Source organism: Phalacrocorax carbo, chromosome 23 (assembly GCF_963921805.1).
Source record: "Phalacrocorax carbo chromosome 23, bPhaCar2.1, whole genome shotgun sequence".
Taxonomy (NCBI): Eukaryota; Metazoa; Chordata; class Aves; order Suliformes; family Phalacrocoracidae; genus Phalacrocorax; species Phalacrocorax carbo.
In genome coordinates, this window is record NC_087535.1 from 5923642 (window position 1) to 5944935 (window position 21294).

The window sequence follows — 21294 nt, forward strand, 5'->3', positions numbered from 1 at the left end:
CCCAACATCTACAACATTTAGAAAAAAGAGAGCTGTACTTCGGATGTACCCATATCTTACATTTTAAATAACGTAGATACTTCATGTTTGAGAGAGTTTAGGAGACTCCCATAAGGTTTTCTAACTCACGGTCAATACCACAGGTTACCTGCTCTTCCAAGGAGTTTGTCAGCGCGTAACAGTATCAGCTTGTACAAAGATGAATTACTGCAGTTCAGTTAACTTTTTTTTAAACCAAAGAGATTTTATTTTCTAGGCAAGGAAAGAAAACATCCAAGCAGTGATATCAACACATTTCCCTCAACTGGAACCGATTCCTGTTAGCAGATTTCCAATGCAAACATGATATAGCAAAGCTAAACACTCTGGATTAAATAAAACTAATTTTTAAAGTACTGCAACTCAGAAATAAAAAAACTATTTTGTTTTACACACTCTCAGAAATCCATCCAGGATACAAAGCTAAAATCTAAGTGTTTCTCCCCAAAGTCAATGCATTTGCAAACATGGCAGACAATAAATATGTATCTTCCACTCCTGTTTCAAAGACACCCTAAGATAGTCACCTTGTACACCTCTCTGAGGTAGGTATTATGTCCATTTTACAGATGGCAAATGGTGAGGACCAGCTCCTTGTCCAAGGCCTCTCACCGCTTCAGTGTGAAGGCTGAGAATACAATTTAGGATTGACAGTCTCTTGGTCTCATTCCTAGACAGTATTTCATCTCAAGTAGTTATAACACAGTGTAATCTTCAAGTTCCTTTGAACTGTCAGGTATCTCTGTAGGTTTATAAGCTTCCAGAGGGCTGGTCTGAACGTTGGGGTTTGGGTTTTTTCCTTCCTAATGACAGGCTAAAAGCAAAGTGGGGTTTAACACTGGAAGCTAAGTGGCTTTCTATAGGAAACTCCCAACAGTGCTAACGTGTATTTTAATATTGAAATAAAAAGAAACCTGGTCCGCAGTGCTCTCGGTGATTCTATTCTTTATACTTAATTATTCATGCCTCAATTCAGCAAAGCACTCATGTAATTATGTTCCTTCTTCCATAAGACCCTCCTGTGTTTCAAGGTCCAGCTGGGAGCCTCTCCTGAGAACTTCAGCGAAACGTGCTTTTTATCGTAAATAAGTTTTTGCTGCACCAGGATTTTAGCCAGGTGCCTTAACGAATGGAGGCCTTTAAAACTGGAGCTTAGATTCCACTTGGAAAGTGGGTTTATTTCTGCCTGAGTCCAAAGATGCGCTTTCTTGCTCCCCGTTTGTAAAAGTGCAAGGAAGGTAACTCAAAACAGTAACAGAAGAGTAGCAGGCTAAGAATATTTTAGAATTCAATAAAACAAGTATGTGTTGCAGGCATTTGAAAGAAAAAAATAATCCCTTTCAGTAAAATGCACCTTTACAGCACCTTTTAAAAGACCCCAAAAGCACTTACTGTTAAGCCTCACAACCCTGCTGTGAGGTAAGATATATTAAACCAATTTCGACTTCCCTGATCCTGAGCAGTACGAGAAGTAGGGCAGTTTACGCAGTTTATTTTGTTCTGAAAATTAAACTGCACCCTTCATTATCAGAATTAAAGTCTTGCTACTGAACAGTCATCAGTGACAAATGAAACGCGTTAAGGCAGAATGCCGATGAAGAAATTCAAGCCTCCCTTCCAGGTCAGTGCTCCATCCTGAAAAGGGCAAAAACCTTTTACTGGCAAAGAGTGAGAACTATACCTTAAAGTGCGAATTTACAGTATTTGGAATCTGGTACAGCTTAGTAACACCGTGGCCATGAGATCGGCTATAGCCAAGTGAAGTCTGCTTACATGTACTTAACAGATGCAAATTAAGTCACTTCCCTAACTACTATATTTCCCTCTTGCCAGAATTTCAGATCCTATTATGAAGAAGAATCCAAAGTATTTCAAGAAACATGCCTATGTCCTGATGCAGTGTAAACACCAGGGGGTTGATAGTTATTTTTCAAGCAACTAAAAACTACCTACGGAGGATTAGTAAGTTTATTCAACACTTAACCATCTACTTATTAATTTAAAGAAGGCTATCTTAAAGCTTAGAGGCCATTTCTTTCTCTAAAGCCATGACTTCACACAAATAATACAGTCTACTTCTGATGGTAACATAGTACAGGGCAGCTCTGGAAATACTCTGTCCATTAAAAATTGTGCACCAAATGCGCAGTTTCCCCTGAAAGAACTGCTTGTGTGTGCAGAATCTAATTCTTAGTATAAGTAATGCTGAGATGTGTGTTTCCCAAACGCTTAGATTAATTTAATTACCCTGAAAGCATAGCACAGAGCGATTATTTCAGCAACTTAGAGGCTAGATTTTACGCTAGTGTTGAACGAGCCTGATTTTGTGTGTCTGCTCAGATCACGTACACAAAGAGAAGATTATTTCAGAAATCAGGTTTTAGCTGCCAGTGTATGCCACCTGCCAAAGTACTATAAATTAGCATGCGAGAAGATACCTATCCCAAATCCGCTGGAAAAGTCACTAACCGTAACAAACCTGTGCGTCTTGGCCACCATTAAGTTAATATGCTTTTCAAGCTTTGTGAACGGAATTTTATGATTACATACAGCTTATCTGGAAATCCAGAATTTTATTCCGGATCGGTGAGGTAGTCGATGTAACCATCCTCATGTAGACGTCACACTTCTCCAAAGTTGGTGTGTCCGGTCTCCTTGGCGTGTTCTCTGGCTTCCACTTGTCCAGTTAGTCCCTTCTGGCACACCATGCACCTCAGCGTAAAGCGATTCACATCGGTAAACTGCCTCTTCCGTCTGGCTTCATCCGCCAACTCCAACGCTTGCGCAAGAACAACATCATCGGTTGTGGAGAAAATGGTCTGGGGAGGAACGTCCGAGTCGGGGATTTTACGCTCAAGCGGATCGTAATGAATCCCATCATAAATTAAAAGGACCCGCTTAGTGTAACCGGCATCTTCCCCAAAACGGTCGATTCTGACTGTCTGTGTGTCCACCACACAGATTTCGCACTGGTAAAATTTGGATAAAATGGACACTTCGATGGCTCCTCCCCAAGTCTCCTCTCTCCTGATCCAGTCGCAATACTCCCGGTTGGTTTTCCCTAGAACTGCCTCGCAGTAAGATTCGGGATCGCTTGCTACTATCTGGGCTATGAGGCTGCGCATCTCTGGAGCGCAACCCGGGTCGTAAACGCCCCCCTCCACCACGTAGTACACGCTGGTGAAGAGACAGGAGTTATCTGCCGGAACGACCCTCCTCGCGAGCACCGGCACGGCTTCCCTCACCGCGTTGGACATCGTTCTTTTCGCGACTACAGGCGAGTCGGTCTTGGGTTTGGACGTATCTTCTTCAACTATTAGAGTATCACCTGTCAGACACAGAAGGAGGGAGAAACACGCGGGTGGGAGTTAAAAGGCGGCGATCCTAGAACAGAACAATACGGTTGCGTCGGCGTTAAGGATCGCGCTTGTTCGCGGTATCCTGACAGAAAACGGCCGAGGCCGAAGCAGCCGGTAGCAGCCCGACCCGCCGGCGGGGCTCCGGTGTACTCACCTGCCGGGTCCCGGCTCCCCGTCCCCTGCCAGCCCCGCCGGAGCCCCGCACTTCAGCCCCCGCACCCCGGGACGCAGCCAGAGCCGGTGTCGTGTCCCTCCCGCGGCGGGCGGTGACAGCTGCCCCGGGGAGGGGGAACCGGCCCGACGGCCGGGCGCTGAGGGGCGTGCTGGGCCCCAGCCGCTGGTAATTAAGGTAATTGCAGCCGGCGGAAGCCTCAAAGCGCCGGTGCCTCCCCCCCCTCCCCCCACCCCGGCTCTCACCCGAGTGGATGCCGAGGTCGCCGAGCCGCCGCTCGCCGTCGCTGAGGTCCAGGCTCCGCGGTGGGAAACCGAGAAGGAGGCGCTGGGCCGGGGCGGGGACGCCGGTGAGGGCGGCGAGGGCGGCCTGCATGTCCCGGAGGCGGGAGTGGGCCGTGAGGCCGGGCAGCGGGTGGGTGCCGCTCCGGGCCTTGCAGCGCAGCCGCAACATCCTCGGCTCGGCCGGGCCGCGCCGCCGCCGCCACCGAGCGACCGGCCGCCGCTCCCACCGCGCCCACTCTCGCGAGACCACCCGCCGCGCCCCGTCATTGGCCGAGCCGCCGCCAATCAGAGAGCCGCCGCCAATCAGAGCGCCGCCTCGGCGGGAGGAGCGGGGTGGGCGCGAGGCGGAGCGGTGCGCGGCGGGGCGCCGGTCTCGCTCGCAGCGGTGACGTCGCGCCGCGGCGCCGGGGCGCGATTTGCATGCGGTTTGCGTACGGTTCGCATGTGATTTGCATGCGGCGCGGCGGCTCGCAGCCATGTCGGCGGCGCCCCGGCACGGCGGCCCCACGCGGGGCAGGGCCGGGGCCCTGCGCGGCGGCGAGAAGCAGTGCTGTGAGTAACCCCGGCGCGGGAAGGGGGGGGGGGGGGGCGTTTGGTATGCTTAAGAGAAAAAAAAATAAAAAAAGTATATGTTTACAGGGATAACGCTGCTCGTGCCGCTTAGAAAAGCGCGCGGCTGCCCTTAAAACGCGTTCGCACCCCGCGCGGGGACGCGCCGGCCGTGCCCGCGCCCCGCCGGTCCCGCGTGGCTGCGTTGGCTTTGCCCCCCCCCCCCGCTCCCGCATCTCCTGGGCGTTGCGGTCAGCCCCGCACCGTGGAGAGACGGGGCATCCCCGCACCGTGCTGCTCCCCCAAACCTGCCTCGCCCCGCGCGTCTTCTGGGCTCGCTGTGCCCGGTTTCTGAGAGGACGTGACCATTTTGCTAAAAACATCTTTCTTCTGCCCTTGACAGCTCCTGCCCAGTCGGTAAATATTTTTAACGCTCGCAGACGCGTCTTGGTCCCATCGGGCACGGCGGGTGATGGCCTCGGTAGCCGGTGCCCAGGGCTCGCTAGCTGCGAGGGCACGGCGGCGCTCCTAGAGATGTGCAGTTATTAAGGCTGGAAAAGACCTCAAGTCGAGCAGCCAGTCTGTCCGTCCGGGAGCCGGGGCAGCTCTGCAAGGGGGATGGCTTTGGGTTGGGGCCAGCTCTTTGCTCCGAACCGCTCCGCGATGCTGCTTATCTCCGGCTTCTGGGATATATCTCTTTTTTTTTTTGCAGCGTGGGCTTCCTACATGACCAACTCCCCAACCCTGATCGTGATGATCGGCCTCCCCGCGCGCGGCAAGACCTACGTGTCCAAGAAGCTCACCCGTTACCTCAACTGGATTGGGGTGCCCACCAAAGGTGTGTGTGGGGGCCGGCCCGGTGTGGGGGCGGCTCTGCCCTTCACCCAAAGTGCTGCGAGACCTGTCTGCGAAACGCTGTCGGTCTCACGCGCTCGTCTTTTGTGTGTGTGAAGTGTTTAATTTAGGAGTGTATCGCCGGGAAGCGGTGAAGTCTTACAAGTCCTATGACTTCTTCAGGCACGATAACAAAGAAGCCATGGAAATCCGCAAGTAAGTCGGCGTCAGGGAACCCAGCCGATCCGCGGCGGTCTGGTTAGTCTCAGGTCTTGGCAGCCTCTGCGTTTGAGAAGCACAAAATAACATTTAAGGGCTGTGAAACCAGGGCAGGAGGTAGCGCGGCCCGGCCCACGCAGGGATCCTGCCAGAGGGGCTGTGCGTGGGAGTCGTGTCGCTGGCACAAGGAACGGGGGCTGCGAACGCCCGGCGATGAGTGAAATATGAAGCAAGTTGTAGATACAGATGCCTTATGGTCTCTGCAGAGCCTCCAGGGCTCTTGGAAAGATGCAGGGGTGGGTGCCCCACGGGCAGAGAGAGAGAAGGTATTTGATTCCCTCCCCAGAAGTTCAGAAGCCTTGCCGTCCGAAAACGACTGCTCTGACAATACCCATTTTTTTTATCCTGCAGACGATGTGCCTTAGTGGCTCTGGAAGATGTGAAGGCTTATCTCTTGGAGGAGTGCGGGCAAATAGCTGTAAGGCTTTTCTGGGCTAAGCATGGGCTTATATCTGGGTAGTTCAGAGCTGCTCCAGGGCATTTGGGGACTTGACTGGAATCCCAGATGACTTGGGGCTGGTTGAAGTGTCTTGGATAAACTTGCTTATTGCTGCTTATTTATTTTCTGGTAGGTGTTTGATGCAACCAACACTACTCGAGAAAGGCGGGACCTGATCTTAAATTTTGCTAAGGAGAATGCTTTCAAGGTAGCGCCGCTGTATTTACTTTGCATTTGGAATTCTTGCACCGAGGGGCATCGCTGCTCCCTTGGGCAGGAGCTCTTGAGCTTTGATTCAGGGTAGAGATCTGGACTCTCTGAAACGTGCTTCCTTGCCTTCTTTGTAGGTGTTTTTTGTGGAGTCTGTCTGCGACGATCCAGAAGTCATTGCTGCCAATATCCTGGTGCGTGCGGCATTTTCCAGGCCCAGCGCTTACCGGGGGGTGCTCGGGGCAGGGTCGCCAGCTACGACAGCTTACGGCAGTGTCTGCAAATGCCTTGCTCTTACGTTTCACCTTGGAAATAAGCAGCGAAGGTTTGCAGGTTTATAAAAGCTAGAGATGCGTTTAGCTATGTGAGAACGTGGAAGTCAAATGAAGCTGAAAAACGTTTGACCTTGAAGCGTGTCGCCTTGTCAAGGGAAGGCAGGCAGCGAGTGGCTTGCAGGGACAGCTAAAAGCGAGCCAGCTGTGTCTGTCGCGGGGCCAAGCGCTACAGCGCCTTCAGAGTCACCCTTTGTTTCTTCTCCAGGAGCAGGTTTTTCCACAGGGCAGCGTTAAACAATGCTCATTTGTTTCAGAAGGGCAGAATAATGTTATTCAGCATTGCTTTTGCTCCCTGTCGAGTTTGCTTTACTCTCACAAAGCGTTGCTGTCTGTTGATCAGGAGGTGAAAGTTTCCAGCCCCGACTACCCAGAGAGAAACAGGGAGAACGTGATGGATGATTTCCTGAAGAGGATTGAGTGCTACAAGGTCACCTACCAGCCCCTCGATCCCAATGCGTATGACAAGTAAGCGAAGCCCTGGCGGGGCTGCGTTTTGCCCTCGCGCACGTGAGCTGCTTTGCTTTGTCGCTGCTCTTCTCTGGCTCAGGATGCTGCAAGGCGTCTGCTGCAGCCTCCGCTCTCCCGAAGCGCGATTGCTCCTGTGAAGGTGATATCCTCGGGTACAAATCTGAAAGGATTTTTCTCTAGTGTACTGCATCGTAATGCCGCTCCTTGTTTAAGCACGGCAGTTCAGTGTCTCTTCTGTCTGCTGGAGCAACCCAGTGGTAGGGCTGATGCCTTTACTAGAGGATAGATAGCTAGATTACACCCGCAGATGCACATGCTTCATTTTTAAAACCAGTCGTGTGGGTGTTCTTATTTTATGTTGACTCCAGAGATCTTTCCTTCATTAAAGTGATCAATGTGGGACAGCGGTTCCTAGTAAACAGAGTCCAAGATTACATCCAGAGTAAAATCGTCTATTACCTAATGAACATTCATGTCCAGCCACGTACCATCTACCTTTGCCGACATGGTGAGAGTGAATATAATCTTGTTGGCAAGATTGGTGGGGATTCTGGTCTGTCACCACGTGGGAAGCAGGTACGTGTTTGGCAGCACCCGGGTTGCTGTACTTGTAAAGTGTTGCGTGACCAGGGTCAGAGCCGGGCTCTGCATCCGACTCCTGCGAGGGGCAGCCCCGCAGCTGGATCTTGCCGTGACAGCCACAGCCCTTGAAACGATGCTTTTAATGGCGGCGGCAGCTCCTGCTCCCTCCCAACCTCCCCTGACTTTTTTTCCAGTTTGCTCAGGCGCTGAAGAAGTTCATCGAAGAGCAGGAAATTGTTGATCTGAAGGTGTGGACGAGCCAGCTGAAAAGGACGATCCAGACGGCCGAGTCCCTGGGGGTCACGTACGAGCAGTGGAAGATTCTCAATGAGATCGATGCTGTGAGTGAAACGCTCATCGAAGCCTTTAGCTTTTCTAGATGGAAAATGATGTTTAAAGATAGATTTATCGCGATGAACTTGCTTATAGATGATCAGGAAATAGTCACGTCCGGGTATCGTGTACTCTTGCCATCATCCTGAGGATAAGGATGGTTTGGTGCAGGGCTGACGGTGCCTGATGCTGCTAGACCTTGCCGGGAGCGTGGCCAGCTGGTGCTGAGAAAGAAAACAGGGACCAGCCCAGGCATTTGTCACGCCGGCTGTAACGCCTTCCTGGGTGGACAAAGGTTACTGCTCCCGCTCTAATTCTTTCAGGCAAAATAAATTGTTGCTGTGGAAATGAAGGTTCGTTTCCATCCCTGGTTTGAAATAAAACCACAAGCCCATCCTCTGCAAAGCACCCCGGACGTGCAGCGCACAGATGCTGGGTGTGCGGCTGCGTCGGTTACGAAACCCAACATTTTTGTCACATAAAGGGATTACTGAGCTCAGCCACTTGCCTCTTTTTTTTGCGTCATTGTACCTCTTGAAACAAAGTGTGTAGTAACTAGTTCTCCTTCCCTCAGGGTGTATGTGAAGAAATGACCTATGCAGAAATTGAAGCCAAGTATCCAGATGAGTTTGCGTTGAGGGATCAAGAGAAATACCTTTATCGCTATCCTGGAGGAGAGGTGAAGACCCTTAAGAAATAACAAGAAGCTACAGTATAAGTAAAAGAGATATATATGTGTAGAATTGAAGGACTACTTAATTTTAACTTTTTCTGCCAATATTCATACGAGAAACTGAAAACTCTATGATCCCCGGCTCTCTCTTAGAGGAAAGGTTTATTGATTTCCTTTGTCGTGGTGGGCAAATGATGCCTTTCCACCATTAACTGGGCCACTTGCCGAGCCCCTCGATGCTCCCCTCAGACCCAGAGGGGCTCCTGCATCGTTGCTCCTTTGGCCGAGGCCTGGATTGTCACTAGGAAAAAAACATCTTGGAAAGAAAACGGCGGTGGGTGTGGTATGGAGTCATTTCTGGTTTTACTTCACAACCTTGTTGAAATGTATAATTTAGTATTTTATTTGTTTTTCTTGCTGCACTTGTTAAGAGTTACCAGTAATCTGAATCCTCCTGTAATCTGAGGGTTGCTGACATTAAATGTCACCTTCTGCTTTTTTTCCCCCCTGTATTTACTGGATCATCCCTAACTTCTGCATTCTGATATTTTAACTGATATTTTCCTGAATGGTGAAGCTGTGTTAATTGCTACTTCTGCTTCAAACCTCTGTTTACAAAACCCCCTGAAAAATTCCTGTTTTGTTTTTCAGTCCTACCAGGACTTGGTCCAGCGCCTGGAGCCGGTAATTATGGAGCTAGAACGGCAAGGCAACGTCCTCGTTATCTCCCACCAGGCGGTTATGAGGTGCCTGTTGGCTTATTTTCTTGACAAGAGTGCAGGTACAAAAATAAATGTGTCATGTTAGGGGCTGGTTTCTCTTGCTGCTTCATTCACAGAGCTTTTGGGAGGGTGGCTTGTAATTACTGTTTTGATTTTTCCCGAGGGAAGAGCTGCTTAAAAAAGTAAAAACGAAAACATTTCTGAAACACTTTAACCATTGCCTTTCGGAGCTTAGCGAGGAGCTCTCTGTGAGAAACGCAGATGCCTGCGCCGCTGGTTTTTTTTTGCTCAGCAATTGTTTCTGGAGCCGTTCCCACCAGTAGCATTTGCCAGATCTTTGGGAGATGATTTTTTTTAATGTAAAGAAAAAGCTTTCTGACGCATCAGCGGCCTGTGAGGGGCGGCAGTGGTGCCGCACCTCAGCGAGATGCTGATCCTGTGCCTGGCGTGCTGGCCTGGAAGCTAGTTCCAGTCTGCTGCAAGCTCCTTTATTGAAACTCCAGTGAGTGGTACAGGAGTTTAATAAAGCTTCTAATAAAGCTAATGAACTTTAATAAAAGTTTCATTTAAAACTCCCAGGGGTCCATGGCAGCTGTTGCTGCAGTGTTTTCCCACTCGTGTGCTGCTGGTTTCCCCTGGCTCCGTGCGTTGGCAGTGGTGGGGGAGGGCGGCTGGGGGTCCGGGGGGGGCTGTGACACCACCTGCCCTGGGCACAAGGCATTTGTACAGGTGGCATCAGCTCTCTGCTCTGTGAAAGGTCCCACCTGAAGCCTGGGGGGGTGGCGTGGGCAGCCCTAACGCCCCCCCCCATAACACCTTCCTCTGTCCTAGACGAGCTGCCCTACCTGCGCTGCCCCCTCCACACCATCCTCAAGCTCACGCCTGTTGCGTACGGTAAATATTGGCTTTTCTTCCCCCCCGCCCCGGTTTGCGTGTGTGTGCAAATCTGATGGGCAGGTCTGTGTGTGCGGCTGCAACTGGAGCTGCTATAAATGCTTCTGGTAATCTTTTGGACATAGAAAAAGGTTCTGGCCAGAGGGAGGGTTTTGGGGGAACAGCGGGAGTCGGGATGTGTGGGGGTGTTCTCCCAGGGCCCCTCCTGTAAGCAAGTGGTAATTGCCTGTGGGTGTTGCCTGTTGATGGAGGCTGTTTGTGCCTCCAAACTTGGATTTGGCTCTGGGGGGCAGTGAGTTAAAAATGGCTTTTCCGTATAGACCTGAGGTCTATGTAACACAGAGCTGCGCTTTTGCACTGAAGGTCAAAGCTAGAAAGTAGTTAAAGTGTGAAAATTCTGTTAATAGGGTGAACTGTTTATTTATGAGCGGGTTTATTTTTAAAAACTAAAAAAAACCACCCCAAATTTATTCCTGCTCACTTCCATGCTGTTTCTCAATATTTAGGAAAAAAAAATAGTCAGTTACTTAATAAATTACTCTTCCTCCTTCCCTTTCTTTTTGTAAAGGTTGTAAAGTAGAGACGATCACCCTGAACGTGGAAGCCGTGAACACTCACCGTGACAAACCCTCTCTGAACTCAGTAAGTTTCGCTGCGCAGCTCTGGCTTTCTCCCTTTAGAAAAAGAGGTTCCTAAGCTGAGACACTCTGAAATACCTGCTAGAAATGGCCAGTTGCTTTTAGTGACCAGAAAGACTTGCTTCAGCAATAATCCCCAAAAGCAGGGTTAAATGTAGGCTGAACTCACGTGCTTCCCAGGCCAGGGGGAGATATTTTTCAGAGCTGTTCAAGGAGGCAGATTGGGCAAGTTTAGGATGTATATTTTAAATTCCAGGTCTCGTTCTCGGTTTGCAGTGACGTGTCTGTTGTCGATGCTTGTTTGCATTCATCGCGGTAATTTCCAAAAGATTTGCCAAAATGTTTGAAGTTAATTTTCTTGTTGTCTTGATGAGCTTTCGCCTTTCTAAAGCTGCAGGCGGGGTTAGGCTGGGCCTGGGCCGGGCTCTCGGCGGCATATGCGGCCCTCGGGGGGCCGGGCTGGCCGCCCTGGGCCGGTAGCTGGGCGGAACGGAGGTTTTTCCGTTGTCTCTGCAGATTTTGTGAGCCTTTTTACAAATATTTGGTGGAGGGCAAGACAATGGTGTTCCTAAACTTTGTGTATACCACAACGGAAGGTCCTATTTACCTCCCTGGCACTGGGCGTCAGCTTACAGGAGCAGTGGAAACGCTTCAGCCTTTGACTAGCTTTATTTATGAAATCCTGTCTCTCCCGTGACTTAGATAACCGGCCATCTACCTGGTTCAGCAAAGCACATACCTACGTGCTAAATCCGCGGCAGTGGCCGCTGTTTCAGGTGCTAGCTTCTGGGAAGGCTGCGTCGCGATCGCCTGCCAGCCCCCCGTTCAAGAGCACAAACCAGCTCTCCGCGTCCCTGGCTCGTGGCAAAGCGAAGCGCGTCGCGTTTGAAGTTCTTTTGGTACATTCAGGCTTTAAGCTGCCTCTTGTTATTGTATTTCATAAAGAGCCATTGGCTGGTTGCCTGGGATGCGGTTATTGCTGTGTTCCAGCGTACAGGAGTCCCTTTGCCGAGGGACCGTAAACAAGGGGTGGAGAAACGAGGAACCCGCGTCTGTGGCAGGAGGGTTTGCAGAGCTAAACCCAGCTGACTGCAGAGTGCTAAACTGGGGATATTCGGCAAGATTTCTGCGGCTGGTTCTGTTCTGGTGGTTTCCAGTTGGGCGTTTATCACTTTGCGACTTCTGTGCAGTGCCTGTGTTGAAATCCTTGCTGCCCACCCGGGGAAGTCGGAGGCCGTTGCTGCTGTTCTTTGCTTTACTTGGGCAACACAGCAGCTTTGGGGCAGAAGAAATGCAAAGAAGGGAAAGTTTTCTATTTGATTGTTTGGTTGGGAATTTTTTTCCCCCCCTAAATTGATTGTGCAGAGGGAAAAAAAAGAAAATTTTTTAAAATTAAAAAAAAAATAAAAGCCAAACCCAACCAACCAAAGCCATCTAAGCCAAAAAAAATCCCAGAGGGAAGTAAAACTGCTAAAAAAGCAGACTCTTAGCGGACTCTGAGCCAGATTAACTGACGGATCAGGTCGTTTCCCACGGCTGGTGCTCAGCCAGGGCACGGAGCCGTCGTGGGCCGATGCGGGGTTCGCCGAGCCGCAGCCCCGGCTGCCGGGGGCTTGGGGGTGCCTGCGGGCGGGGATGCCGGAGGTGTGTGCTGGTGCACGATGTGGCTTTAAACTGTGGTTCCCCCTCTTCATTCCTTGCGATACCCTCCATCTGGGATCAGAGCAACCTTCCCGCCAGCCAAGCTCCTGTAAAGATGAGAAGAAACAGCTTTACGCCGCGGGCCAGCGCGGACACGGTAAAGCGCCCACGACATTACAGCGTCGGGAGCAAACCTCTCGACCCGCTGGGTCCTTTCCTGTCCCTGGAACCTCGAGATGGGGCCGACCGGCCGCAGCTGCAAGTCGGTGTCCAGGTGGTACCTTCCCTACACTCCCCCTCCCCACCATCACCCGCGGTTGTAGCTGGTCCTCTCTGAAATACAGACCCTTCCCAGGGTTTTAATCACTGTCTCTGTTCCCACATGAAAATCATTCTGGATTAGACTCCCTTTAAAAATAATAAATAAGAAAAAAAACAACCCCAAAAAAACCAAAATGTGCCCCATTAAACTAGAATTGTGGTGCCAGTGGCTTGCCAAAATCAGGCTCCATGCAGGCGAGTTTCTGTGAGTGCAGTAGGGTTTTGATAGGGTGGCCAATTCTGGGTAATATCTTGCTTTCCAGCAAAAATCTGATTGGAAAGACTTAAAACTACCCCCTGTGTCCTAATTTTGATACTGCAGCCAAGTGTTGTCCTCGCCCCAGAGCGACTGGGTAGGAAATCTTTGTGCCTGTGATTCTGTGGGTGCTCGTTTCCCTGCAGATCCCGACGTCAGCACCTTCTTGAACTAAGTTTGGGCTCTTTGGGTGCCCAAATTAAAGCAGCTTGGGTTTTGGCACTTGGCATTTCTTTTAGTTTAGAAGCACGTAGGTCCTCGTCAGTGTTGCATGCGAAGCCCCCTTTGTTTCTTTGCTCATTTAAAATTGTTTCTCTGCTAAATCAGGAGGTTTTTCTGTGCCTGGGGGATGGCAGGCAGAGCAGGCTGCAGGCTGCTGCCCGGCAGGTGAGGTGGAGAGGGAGGTGTGTCGTGGGCTTCGAGGAGGTCTTGGCTGGGCTCCTCGTGCAGAGACAGCCATCGTTATCAAAGCTGCTTAAAAATAAAATAATCTTGGATACTTTAGAGGTTAATGTTTTCCAAGCTATTCAGTGAGCCCAACTTTGTGTTCTCCTCCTCCCTTTGGCAGCGTAAGTGGCTGGAGAGTGGGAAAAAAGGGGCGATGCGGCACAGGTGAACGTGGCTGGTGTTTTCATAGTTGGTGAAGGCTTAGACATCCCCAAAACCCTGGGGCCCTGGTGGGAACTGAACCGGACAGGGCTTTGCATCGGGGTGGGTTTGGCCCACAGTGGTTTTGGATGAAGAGTCTGGATGGAGAGGACCCTGACTGCCCGAGGACTTAATTCGTGGGTGTCTCCAGCCGGGCAGCCCCAGGATGGGGATCCCCACCCCGACTGCCCCCTGTTTGCAGTTGTACCCATCGTAATGGCGAAGCACTGACAGCTCTGGGGTGAAGGAGCCTGTAGAAGCCCTGGGTTCTGGGGCCGGGCGGGCGGTCGGGAATCGTGCTGTCCCGAGTCCTCTCCCCTGAATGGAGCCCTCGAGATGAGCAGCGGTGGCCGGGCGCCGCAGCACGCGATGCCCATGCCTTGTATCGGCTCCTGCTGCGATACAAGCCTGCCCTGAGCCCCCTGACTTGAAATCTTTGGGGTTGCTTCACTTCCTTCCTCGTTTGCTTTGCTGCTTTTACTATTATTTTTAAAATCTCCTTTAAAATGCACTATGAGCTATCCTGTGCTGTTTCTTTTTCCTTTGCAGCCACAAGGGGGAAGTGCTTGCCTGTGAGTACCACTGAAAGCAGCTTGTATGTACTCTCTTTTGGCTTAGTAAGTAGGACTTCTCTTGATTAATGCTGCATGGAAACTACTTTGGGGGAAGACAAACGCATGAAGCAGAAGGAAGTCTTTTGCTGTATAATAACCTGTCATTAAGGGGGACCTCAGTGGGGGAGGAATATGTTACCAGGCCGATTGCCCTGATCCAGGGGCTCCAGCTGGACTTACTGGTGCATCGTGCTTGTGCTGGCTGCCCGCAAAAGTGCGTTTCACCCCGGGCTTGCTCTTTCCCTGGGCCAGGATGTGGGAGTGCTCTGTGCTGGCGCTGCTGGGCTGAGCCATATGGCCCGTACTGAGCAGGTCCCACTTACGTCTCCTCTCTGCCTGGGACGGAGCGCGGTGATGATACTTACCGCAGGGACTGTGCAGGAGTCATTGGATCGCAGCCTGGATGGGAGTGGAGCTGCTCAGCCCCAGCTCCCCGTGACTCGAGGGAGCCGGGTGGGTTTAGTGCATGCTTGGAAAGCAGCTGGGTGGCTAAACCTTTCTGAGCTGGTGGCAGTTGTCACCACATCCTCACCGTCATGTCCTCTTGGAGGCATCTTTGGGGGCAAAGCGAGCAGGACTGCCTTCCTCCCACTAAGGGGAGAATGTGTCCTTGTCTGTACCCCTCTCCAGGGAGCCAGCAGCCAGCATCACCCGCGGGACCTTGGCTTCCCTCTCGGCCCCCAAGTAAGGGGCTCAGATAAGACCTTGGCTGCCGCCCTGCGCAGAAATGCCAGAGATGCCCTCGCTTCGCCGTCCCCCCGCCGTCCCCGAGGCCCGTCCTCGCACCCCTGCTCTGCTGGTGGCTGTGGCAGACCCCGCTGCAACCCATCGCTTGGCCTGTCGGGTGGTTTGCCTCGTGCAGTACATGCAACGCTGATGTTTTTTTGTCTTGTAGTTGTTCTTTGTGATTCAGATGCTCTGCCTGGGGGCCCGGCTGTATTGCACGGCAGGTCGCTGCGTGGGGCTGCGGGACAGCTCTCGGCGGCGTCCCTGCCGCATCCTCTGCACCGTGCCGTGCTCGTCCCCGTGCGCCGGGGTGACCCCCAGCCCCCGGCTGCTTCCACCCGCCTCCGGGAGCGCGGTGGTCTCCCTGTGCCAGAGCAGTGGGCTGTGCCGGGGAGCACCCAAGGGTGGCGGTGCCTAAGGGTGGGCTCAGAGGTAGCACAGGCTGCATCCTCGGAGGCCTCAGGTCGCTGCGTGTGGGCTGCCAGGGTCATGGCTGACCTGCTCTTGCTCTTGACAAAGCTCTGCTCCCTCTTTGCCTCTGCCCCGGGGCTTTGAGCAAACCCCCTCCCTCCTGGGCGCCAAAGGGAGAGCTGGGTTTAGCTTGAGAAAGTAAAGCGGTAGCTGGTTCCGTTTCCACATGTCAAGTGTTGAGAGAGGATTTCGGTCTGGGTGGGGAACGGGCTCCCGCGCCGCTGTGCAGGGTGGTCCCGGCAGTGGTGGGGCGCAGGTCTTGCTGCCGCAGGGTGCAGCTCATCCCGTCGCGGGGAGGAAGGTGCAGCTCCTACCTCTGCCCAGGCAGCGTCCCTCCAGGCCTGAGAAATTCCTGCTTGAATGTATTTAGCGATTTGAATGTGCAGCTTTTTTACTGTAATTGCACTTTGTCCTTGAAATGAAGCTCTTCCAACAATTTTCTCAACTGCCCCGTCTTTCTGCATCGCCAGTATTTACGCGCATTTTGTAGGATACAAAGGTATGGGATTGATCCTAAAGTTGCATGCCTCTGTTCTCCTAATCTCTAGTGTGTGATAGTGTTTTTAATAATGGTGCAGGGTTTTCTTACTGACAAAGCAGCGCGACTGTCCTGCCAGAGCTGCGGAAGCGCACGGAGCATCAAGCTCCCTTATTGCCTTAGTGCACCTCCCGCGTCGGGACAGCCGACGCGGGAACGGCCCAACCGCAAGTGATGCAAAAAGGGTGTCTTTCTCCTGAAGCTGCCTTTTCTCCGTGGGTTTCAGAGGCCTTAATGTTGAAGAGGAGGGGAAGAGGAGAAAGAACCTGAGCTGGGGGAGCTTGTGATAAATCTGATAAATCATTGTGTACTGAGTCATTTAGAATCAAATCAGGAAAATCATCCACAGGCTAAAAATCTAAACTTTGCCCCTTCGGATTTGCCTTTAACTTGAGCCGAAAGGAGCTGTGAGTTTAGAAAATGAATGTATATGCCAGCTTTGCAGAATTACTTTCCTAACCTTGTGCTTTGAGCGTTTCTGTTTCGCCCTGTGTTTATACAAATAACAGACTTCCGAGGGGGGAGTTGCAGATAAATGAAGGGAACTTGGTCCAACTTCCTTGATTGCAGTTCAAACCTTCTTCCCTCTTAGTGCTGGTGTTTTGCTTGACAAAGTAGCATGTGAGCAGCTGTCACGGATTACCTCTGTCTTTAAGTGTCATTGCTGAGAAAGCTGTTTAGGTATTTTCCACTTGTAATTTAAAGAAATAAGTAGGGTTTGGATTTCCCGACTGTTGGATTTTAAGTGTCGATGCCTACTGTTAACCGTCAGCAAGCTGGCTCGATAGCTGTGCTATTTTTTTATTGCAAAACAGTGCTGGTTAGGTAACGAGGAGCTGCACGTATTGATTTGCACATCGGTTTGCAGTCTCCAGAAGCGCCGCAGCTGAGCAGAGCGGGCGCTAAACACCCTGCGGATCGGAGCCCTTCCGAGCATTTTCTGTGCTCTGAGACATGGCACGAGCTGCAGCTGTAGGGAATCCTGGCTGTCAGATTAACTTGTGCGATTGCATTTGTAAATATAGAATTCACTTGTACTGACCTGAGCGCGTTCCTGTCATCTGTCGGACCCTCGGTGAGGCAATGGAGGGAGTTTTAGCAAAGCTATAAGTATTTATTGTGGTTAATATGCAAAATTATTAATGTTTCTTACCTTTGTCCTGGAAGTGTACTTTCCTAAGGAGAAGATAAATAAAAGCAAGATACCCCTAATAACCAGCCTGCTTCGTTATTGCCTGCTCCGTCCTATGAGATAGTCCAGTAAAGCTGAGCTTGCACGGTCTTGGGCTGGGACTGGGAAAACTCTTCATGCGGAGCTTTGCAAGAGGGTTAAAGGATGATGGAAAATGTGAAGCAGCTTGTTGTTTGCTCAGGGAGGAGTAAACAAGTTTAATCCTCAGGCGGTTGCTGTCACATAAACCGACTACGTGGAGCTGGTTGGATCCTCCTGCTGCTGCAGAGGGTCTGTCTGTCCGTCCCCCAGCACTGAGCTGAGCTCTGCTCTCCCCTGCTTTACCATCTCCTGACTTACCCGTGTTATAACCTGTACCGTTTCTCTCTCCTTTGTAGAGGATGGCCGGTTTAAAGGTGTAGAGGTTTGTGCTCCCATCTCCAATTCAGCTGGGATTTCTGTGGCCGGGAAGAGCCCTCGGACGGGACTCGAGCACCCCTGGAGCACAGTGAGCTGCGCGCCGCTTCGGCCAGTATTTTCCTCTCAAATATGTTTTTAGAATCTGTCTGTGTGTATTTTCTTTCCAAATGCTGACATATCTGTCCATGAGATTGAAGAAAATTTATTATGGAGATTTTTGAACCTGCTTTTAATATGTGAGCTAACATATCTCTGGGCTTTCTGAGGCGTTAAAATATGTCCCGCATCTTTCCTCCTGGTTGGGTGGCAAAATTAACCGCAGCGTATGCGAGGACAAGTGGTCGTATCCATACTCGCCGAAGCAGCTTTTCTTTGAAAGACACGTTATCAGACCAAATCCCCAGGTTTTTATTTACCCATTTCCAAGTTCAAATGCAGTTATTGTGTTATTTAACCATTGAAATTGCTCCAGGTATACTTGGCTTTGCTTTCATGACTGCTGGTTTGAAAACACCCCCCCCAAGCTGAGGCCGTCCCTTTGCTCTGGGAAGGCTTTTGCACAAGGTGTAACGCAAGGAACCCGTCAGGTCAGCAAATCCCGAGGGGCAGAAGGGAGTAAAAGCTCTGACGCTGGCACCAGCGTAGCTACCAGTGCTGCTGAATCTGAACTCAAGTCCTGCTTTAGCTTTGCTCCCTGATCTAAGCCTCCTCCTCTCACTGATTTTTATCTTTTCCCCGGGTTTTATGGATGCTTTTCTCTATTAAAACAGGAAAAAATCAGAGCACCGCTTCCCTCGGTGTCTGGGAACAGCGGGGCTGCATGTGCAGGATTTACAAGTAGCACATGATTTTTACCAGTTTTCTTTTTAACGTACCAAATTTTAGGCTCACAAGAAGTTTTAAACTTGCCTATAAATAAGCTGTGAATGTTACCGAAGTATAATGCTGCCTTTAAGTTTAAGCTGCTTTAGTACTTAGTGCACAGACGGTGAAACTCCCCTGTGGCGCAGCGTGTGATGGCTGCGTGTTACTTAATCCCCACCGAAACCCCAAACTTACAGTTTTCTCCCACAAGTCTTGACTTGTGTTTTGCCAAACTCCGTTTTATCCCACTCCTGTTCTTGCAAAAAGGGCAAAATCCTCAGGTTGGATGAAGAAAGGAGCATTTGTGTACAAAGCGGGAGCCTGTTCTGGGCCTGTTTCTAGTGACTCCGGGATTTATACGAGCAACTTCTGGGACCCAAGTTGCTTATTTTAAATGAGTAAAAAAACGTTGGTCGTACCCACAGCGGGGATCTGTGCTTGAGACACATCGGCGCCCTGGCTGCAGAGGAGCTCAGCAGCCCGGAAGCCTGAGGTTTATGTGGGGATTTTGAGCTCAAACCCAGTTGTTTTAAACACTCCCAGAGCTTTAATTTGATAAAGCTGAAAAGATGTCCATGGCAAAGGCCCAGGCTCTAATTCTAACCCCTTAGGATTTACGTGGAGGAGACGCGTGTGTTGATCTAAAGCAGTTGTGCCACGGAGAGAGGAAAACCAGTGGTTGAGGAACTGAGTTTTATTAGTTTTGTTCCTCGGGCTGTTTCCGCCAGGTTTGCTGCAGCCTCCTGCAAGAGCAGCGCCGTCTTTTCTTCTGCTTTAAATCTTACAGTGCTTAGAAATAAGCCCAGAAAAAAAAATAGAGGAGTTGGGGGAAGTTGAAGGAAGAGATTTAGAGCCTGTTGCCGGGGAATACTCGCCGTCACTCTCCAGTAACGCTCTGAACGCACAAACCTGCGCCGCATCAGGCTGGCTGCTCCTGCCGAGAGACCCCCGGCTCTGCGGGGGAAAAGGAGTAGAAACGTACTGTAGGATGTTTACGCACACTCTGATGTAATTACTTGCGAAGGAGTTAATAATATTTGTATCATTGGGTAGTTAATGGTTGTAAGGAGACAAAAATGTATTTTTACCCGCCAGGATTCATGAATGTAGCTGCTAATATGTTGGCGGTCATAATTTTTTAATCACTGCTAAAAATCAGGCCTGCAGGTTTGGATCACTGGCTGTAGGCCCCCTACTCCTATCGAGTGGGTCCCTGCTTTGGCCGTGGCCTGCCCGGCCGTGGGACGGAGCCTCTCGGCCGTCTCTGCAGACGGCAGCATTTGTGCCTCAGCGCTTTTAATTAACTATAGCTTTTTCCTCCCGCATTTTAACTTTCAAAAGGTAAATATGTGTGTCTAGAGCAGAGCAGCAGCAGATTTGTGATCATCGTTGGTGCCGTGCAGGTGAATCATACCTGATGTGACAGGTCCCGGGGTCCTGCCGAGCCCCAAGCTCTTAGGGGTGGCAGGGCTGGGGCGATGCCAGTGAGCCCACACATGTCCCCAGCCCCATATGGGCTGGTGGGTCCCCGTGCCAGGTATTTCCTTGAAATCACCTGATTTCCTTGGCACCGTGCATGCAAATACCCCAGAATAAACAGTGATTGCACAATGTGCCTGAACTGCGGATCAGCAGCGGCTCGTGCTGTCAGTGGGACCGGAGCTGCTGTCTTGGGGCAGTCGGAGGTGGTGAACGTGGAGGTGTGGAAGTCAGCTCGGTGCCTTCGTGAGCATTGCACCACGAGTGGGGGTTTTTCTTTATTTCCCCTGACTTCCTCTCCACTTCTGTCAGCAGAGGTGGTGGCGGCTGCTGTCACCTTCAGTGAGCAGTGGCAGGGCCACCCGTGGGACCCGCGTCGCTGCCCCTGAGCTGCAGTCCAGGGGCTGGCTGCCCCATCAGCCGTATGGGTCATTTTAGGCAGAAGTGATTTGATTGCTCAGGCAAAATCTGTTCCAACTCTATTGCCAGTGATGGGGAACAGGCTTAAAAATCAGCCCAGGTAGCTTGAGTTTGTGCTGGCTGTGACGTCGGAGCAGCCACCTCTCTGTAAGCCGTCCCCTTCCCGGCAGCTTGGCGGTGGGTGATGGGGAAAGGCAGCGCAGCCGCCCTGGGGCCGCGGAGCAGCCCTGGGAGGAGAGGCATCGCTGCCAGCGCTTCCAGGAACCGCCTGCCCCGGGGGTACCTCCCAAACTCCCACCCACGCTCCCCTGAAGGGCGCTGGGCGAGCCCTGCCGGTGCCACCTCTGCTCTCCTGCTGCTCCTCTGTCTCTCTGAGCTCTGTTTGCAAACTGCATCTCTGTATTGAGTGTTTTTTGAGATGGATGTTACGTGTCCACTTGCAATTTTGCTACTCTGCTGCTTTCTAATGGCTTTTTTAGGTTTTTTAAAAAATGCATTGTATGTGAACATGTGCCGCATGTTGTGTACCCTGTGCACGTGAGCATAAATATCCCGTGAGCATTTATTTACAATAAAGAGATTTTAAAAGAAAATAGATCTGGTTTCCTCTGTTATTTTCCATTATCGTTTGCTATAACTCTCTCTTGTGTGCTGGTTTTGTGAGATAAGGGTGAATTCAAGGGAGTCTGTGGGAAGCGTTTGGAGGAAGGGGGTCTGCAGGGGAGGGCCGGCGTCCGTGGCTTTTGGGAGTTGGGCTGGAAATGGTGAATCCTGCAGCCCGGAGCTACTGCTGCCGTTCCCTCATCAATTTTAAGGGTGTTTTTTATCGGTGCTATTGGATTTCATAATTTGAGGTTTCCTGTGGAGCTGTTGGGGTAGAAACACTTATTTTAAAGCACGTGTATCTTTCTAGGA

The 21294-nt window shown here is 51.1% G+C and overlaps 2 protein-coding genes across 7 annotated transcripts; one reads left to right on the forward strand and one right to left on the reverse strand.

Moving 5' to 3' along the window:
* Positions 1-223: 223 nt before the first annotated feature.
* On the reverse strand, positions 224-4111 carry YOD1 (YOD1 deubiquitinase). Its single transcript, XM_064471774.1, has 2 exons — positions 3816-4111; positions 224-3367 (listed from the first exon to the last, which is right to left on the reverse strand). Exons 1-2 carry the CDS (start codon positions 4021-4023, stop codon positions 2661-2663), a joined length of 915 nt encoding a protein of 304 aa, XP_064327844.1. The 5' UTR covers positions 4024-4111; the 3' UTR covers positions 224-2660.
* Positions 4112-4197: 86 nt separating this feature from the next.
* PFKFB2 (6-phosphofructo-2-kinase/fructose-2,6-biphosphatase 2) lies at positions 4198-20972 on the forward strand. Of its 6 annotated transcripts, none has more exons than XM_064471766.1 (16): positions 4198-4406; positions 5116-5241; positions 5357-5453; positions 5868-5934; positions 6089-6163; positions 6303-6359; positions 6841-6965; positions 7337-7544; positions 7745-7891; positions 8458-8562; positions 9208-9337; positions 10110-10172; positions 10741-10814; positions 12534-12725; positions 14226-14293; positions 14921-17588. In XM_064471766.1, the coding sequence occupies exons 1-15, from the start codon at positions 4331-4333 to the stop codon at positions 14250-14252; spliced, it is 1569 nt and encodes a 522-aa protein (XP_064327836.1). In that variant the 5' UTR covers positions 4198-4330; the 3' UTR covers positions 14253-14293; positions 14921-17588. The 6 variants fall into 6 exon arrangements, with proteins under 6 accessions (XP_064327836.1, XP_064327835.1, XP_064327839.1 ...); XM_064471765.1 differs by having other exon boundaries at positions 14226-14248; XM_064471769.1 differs by lacking the exon at positions 12534-12725.
* The last annotated feature ends 322 nt before the right edge of the window (positions 20973-21294 follow it).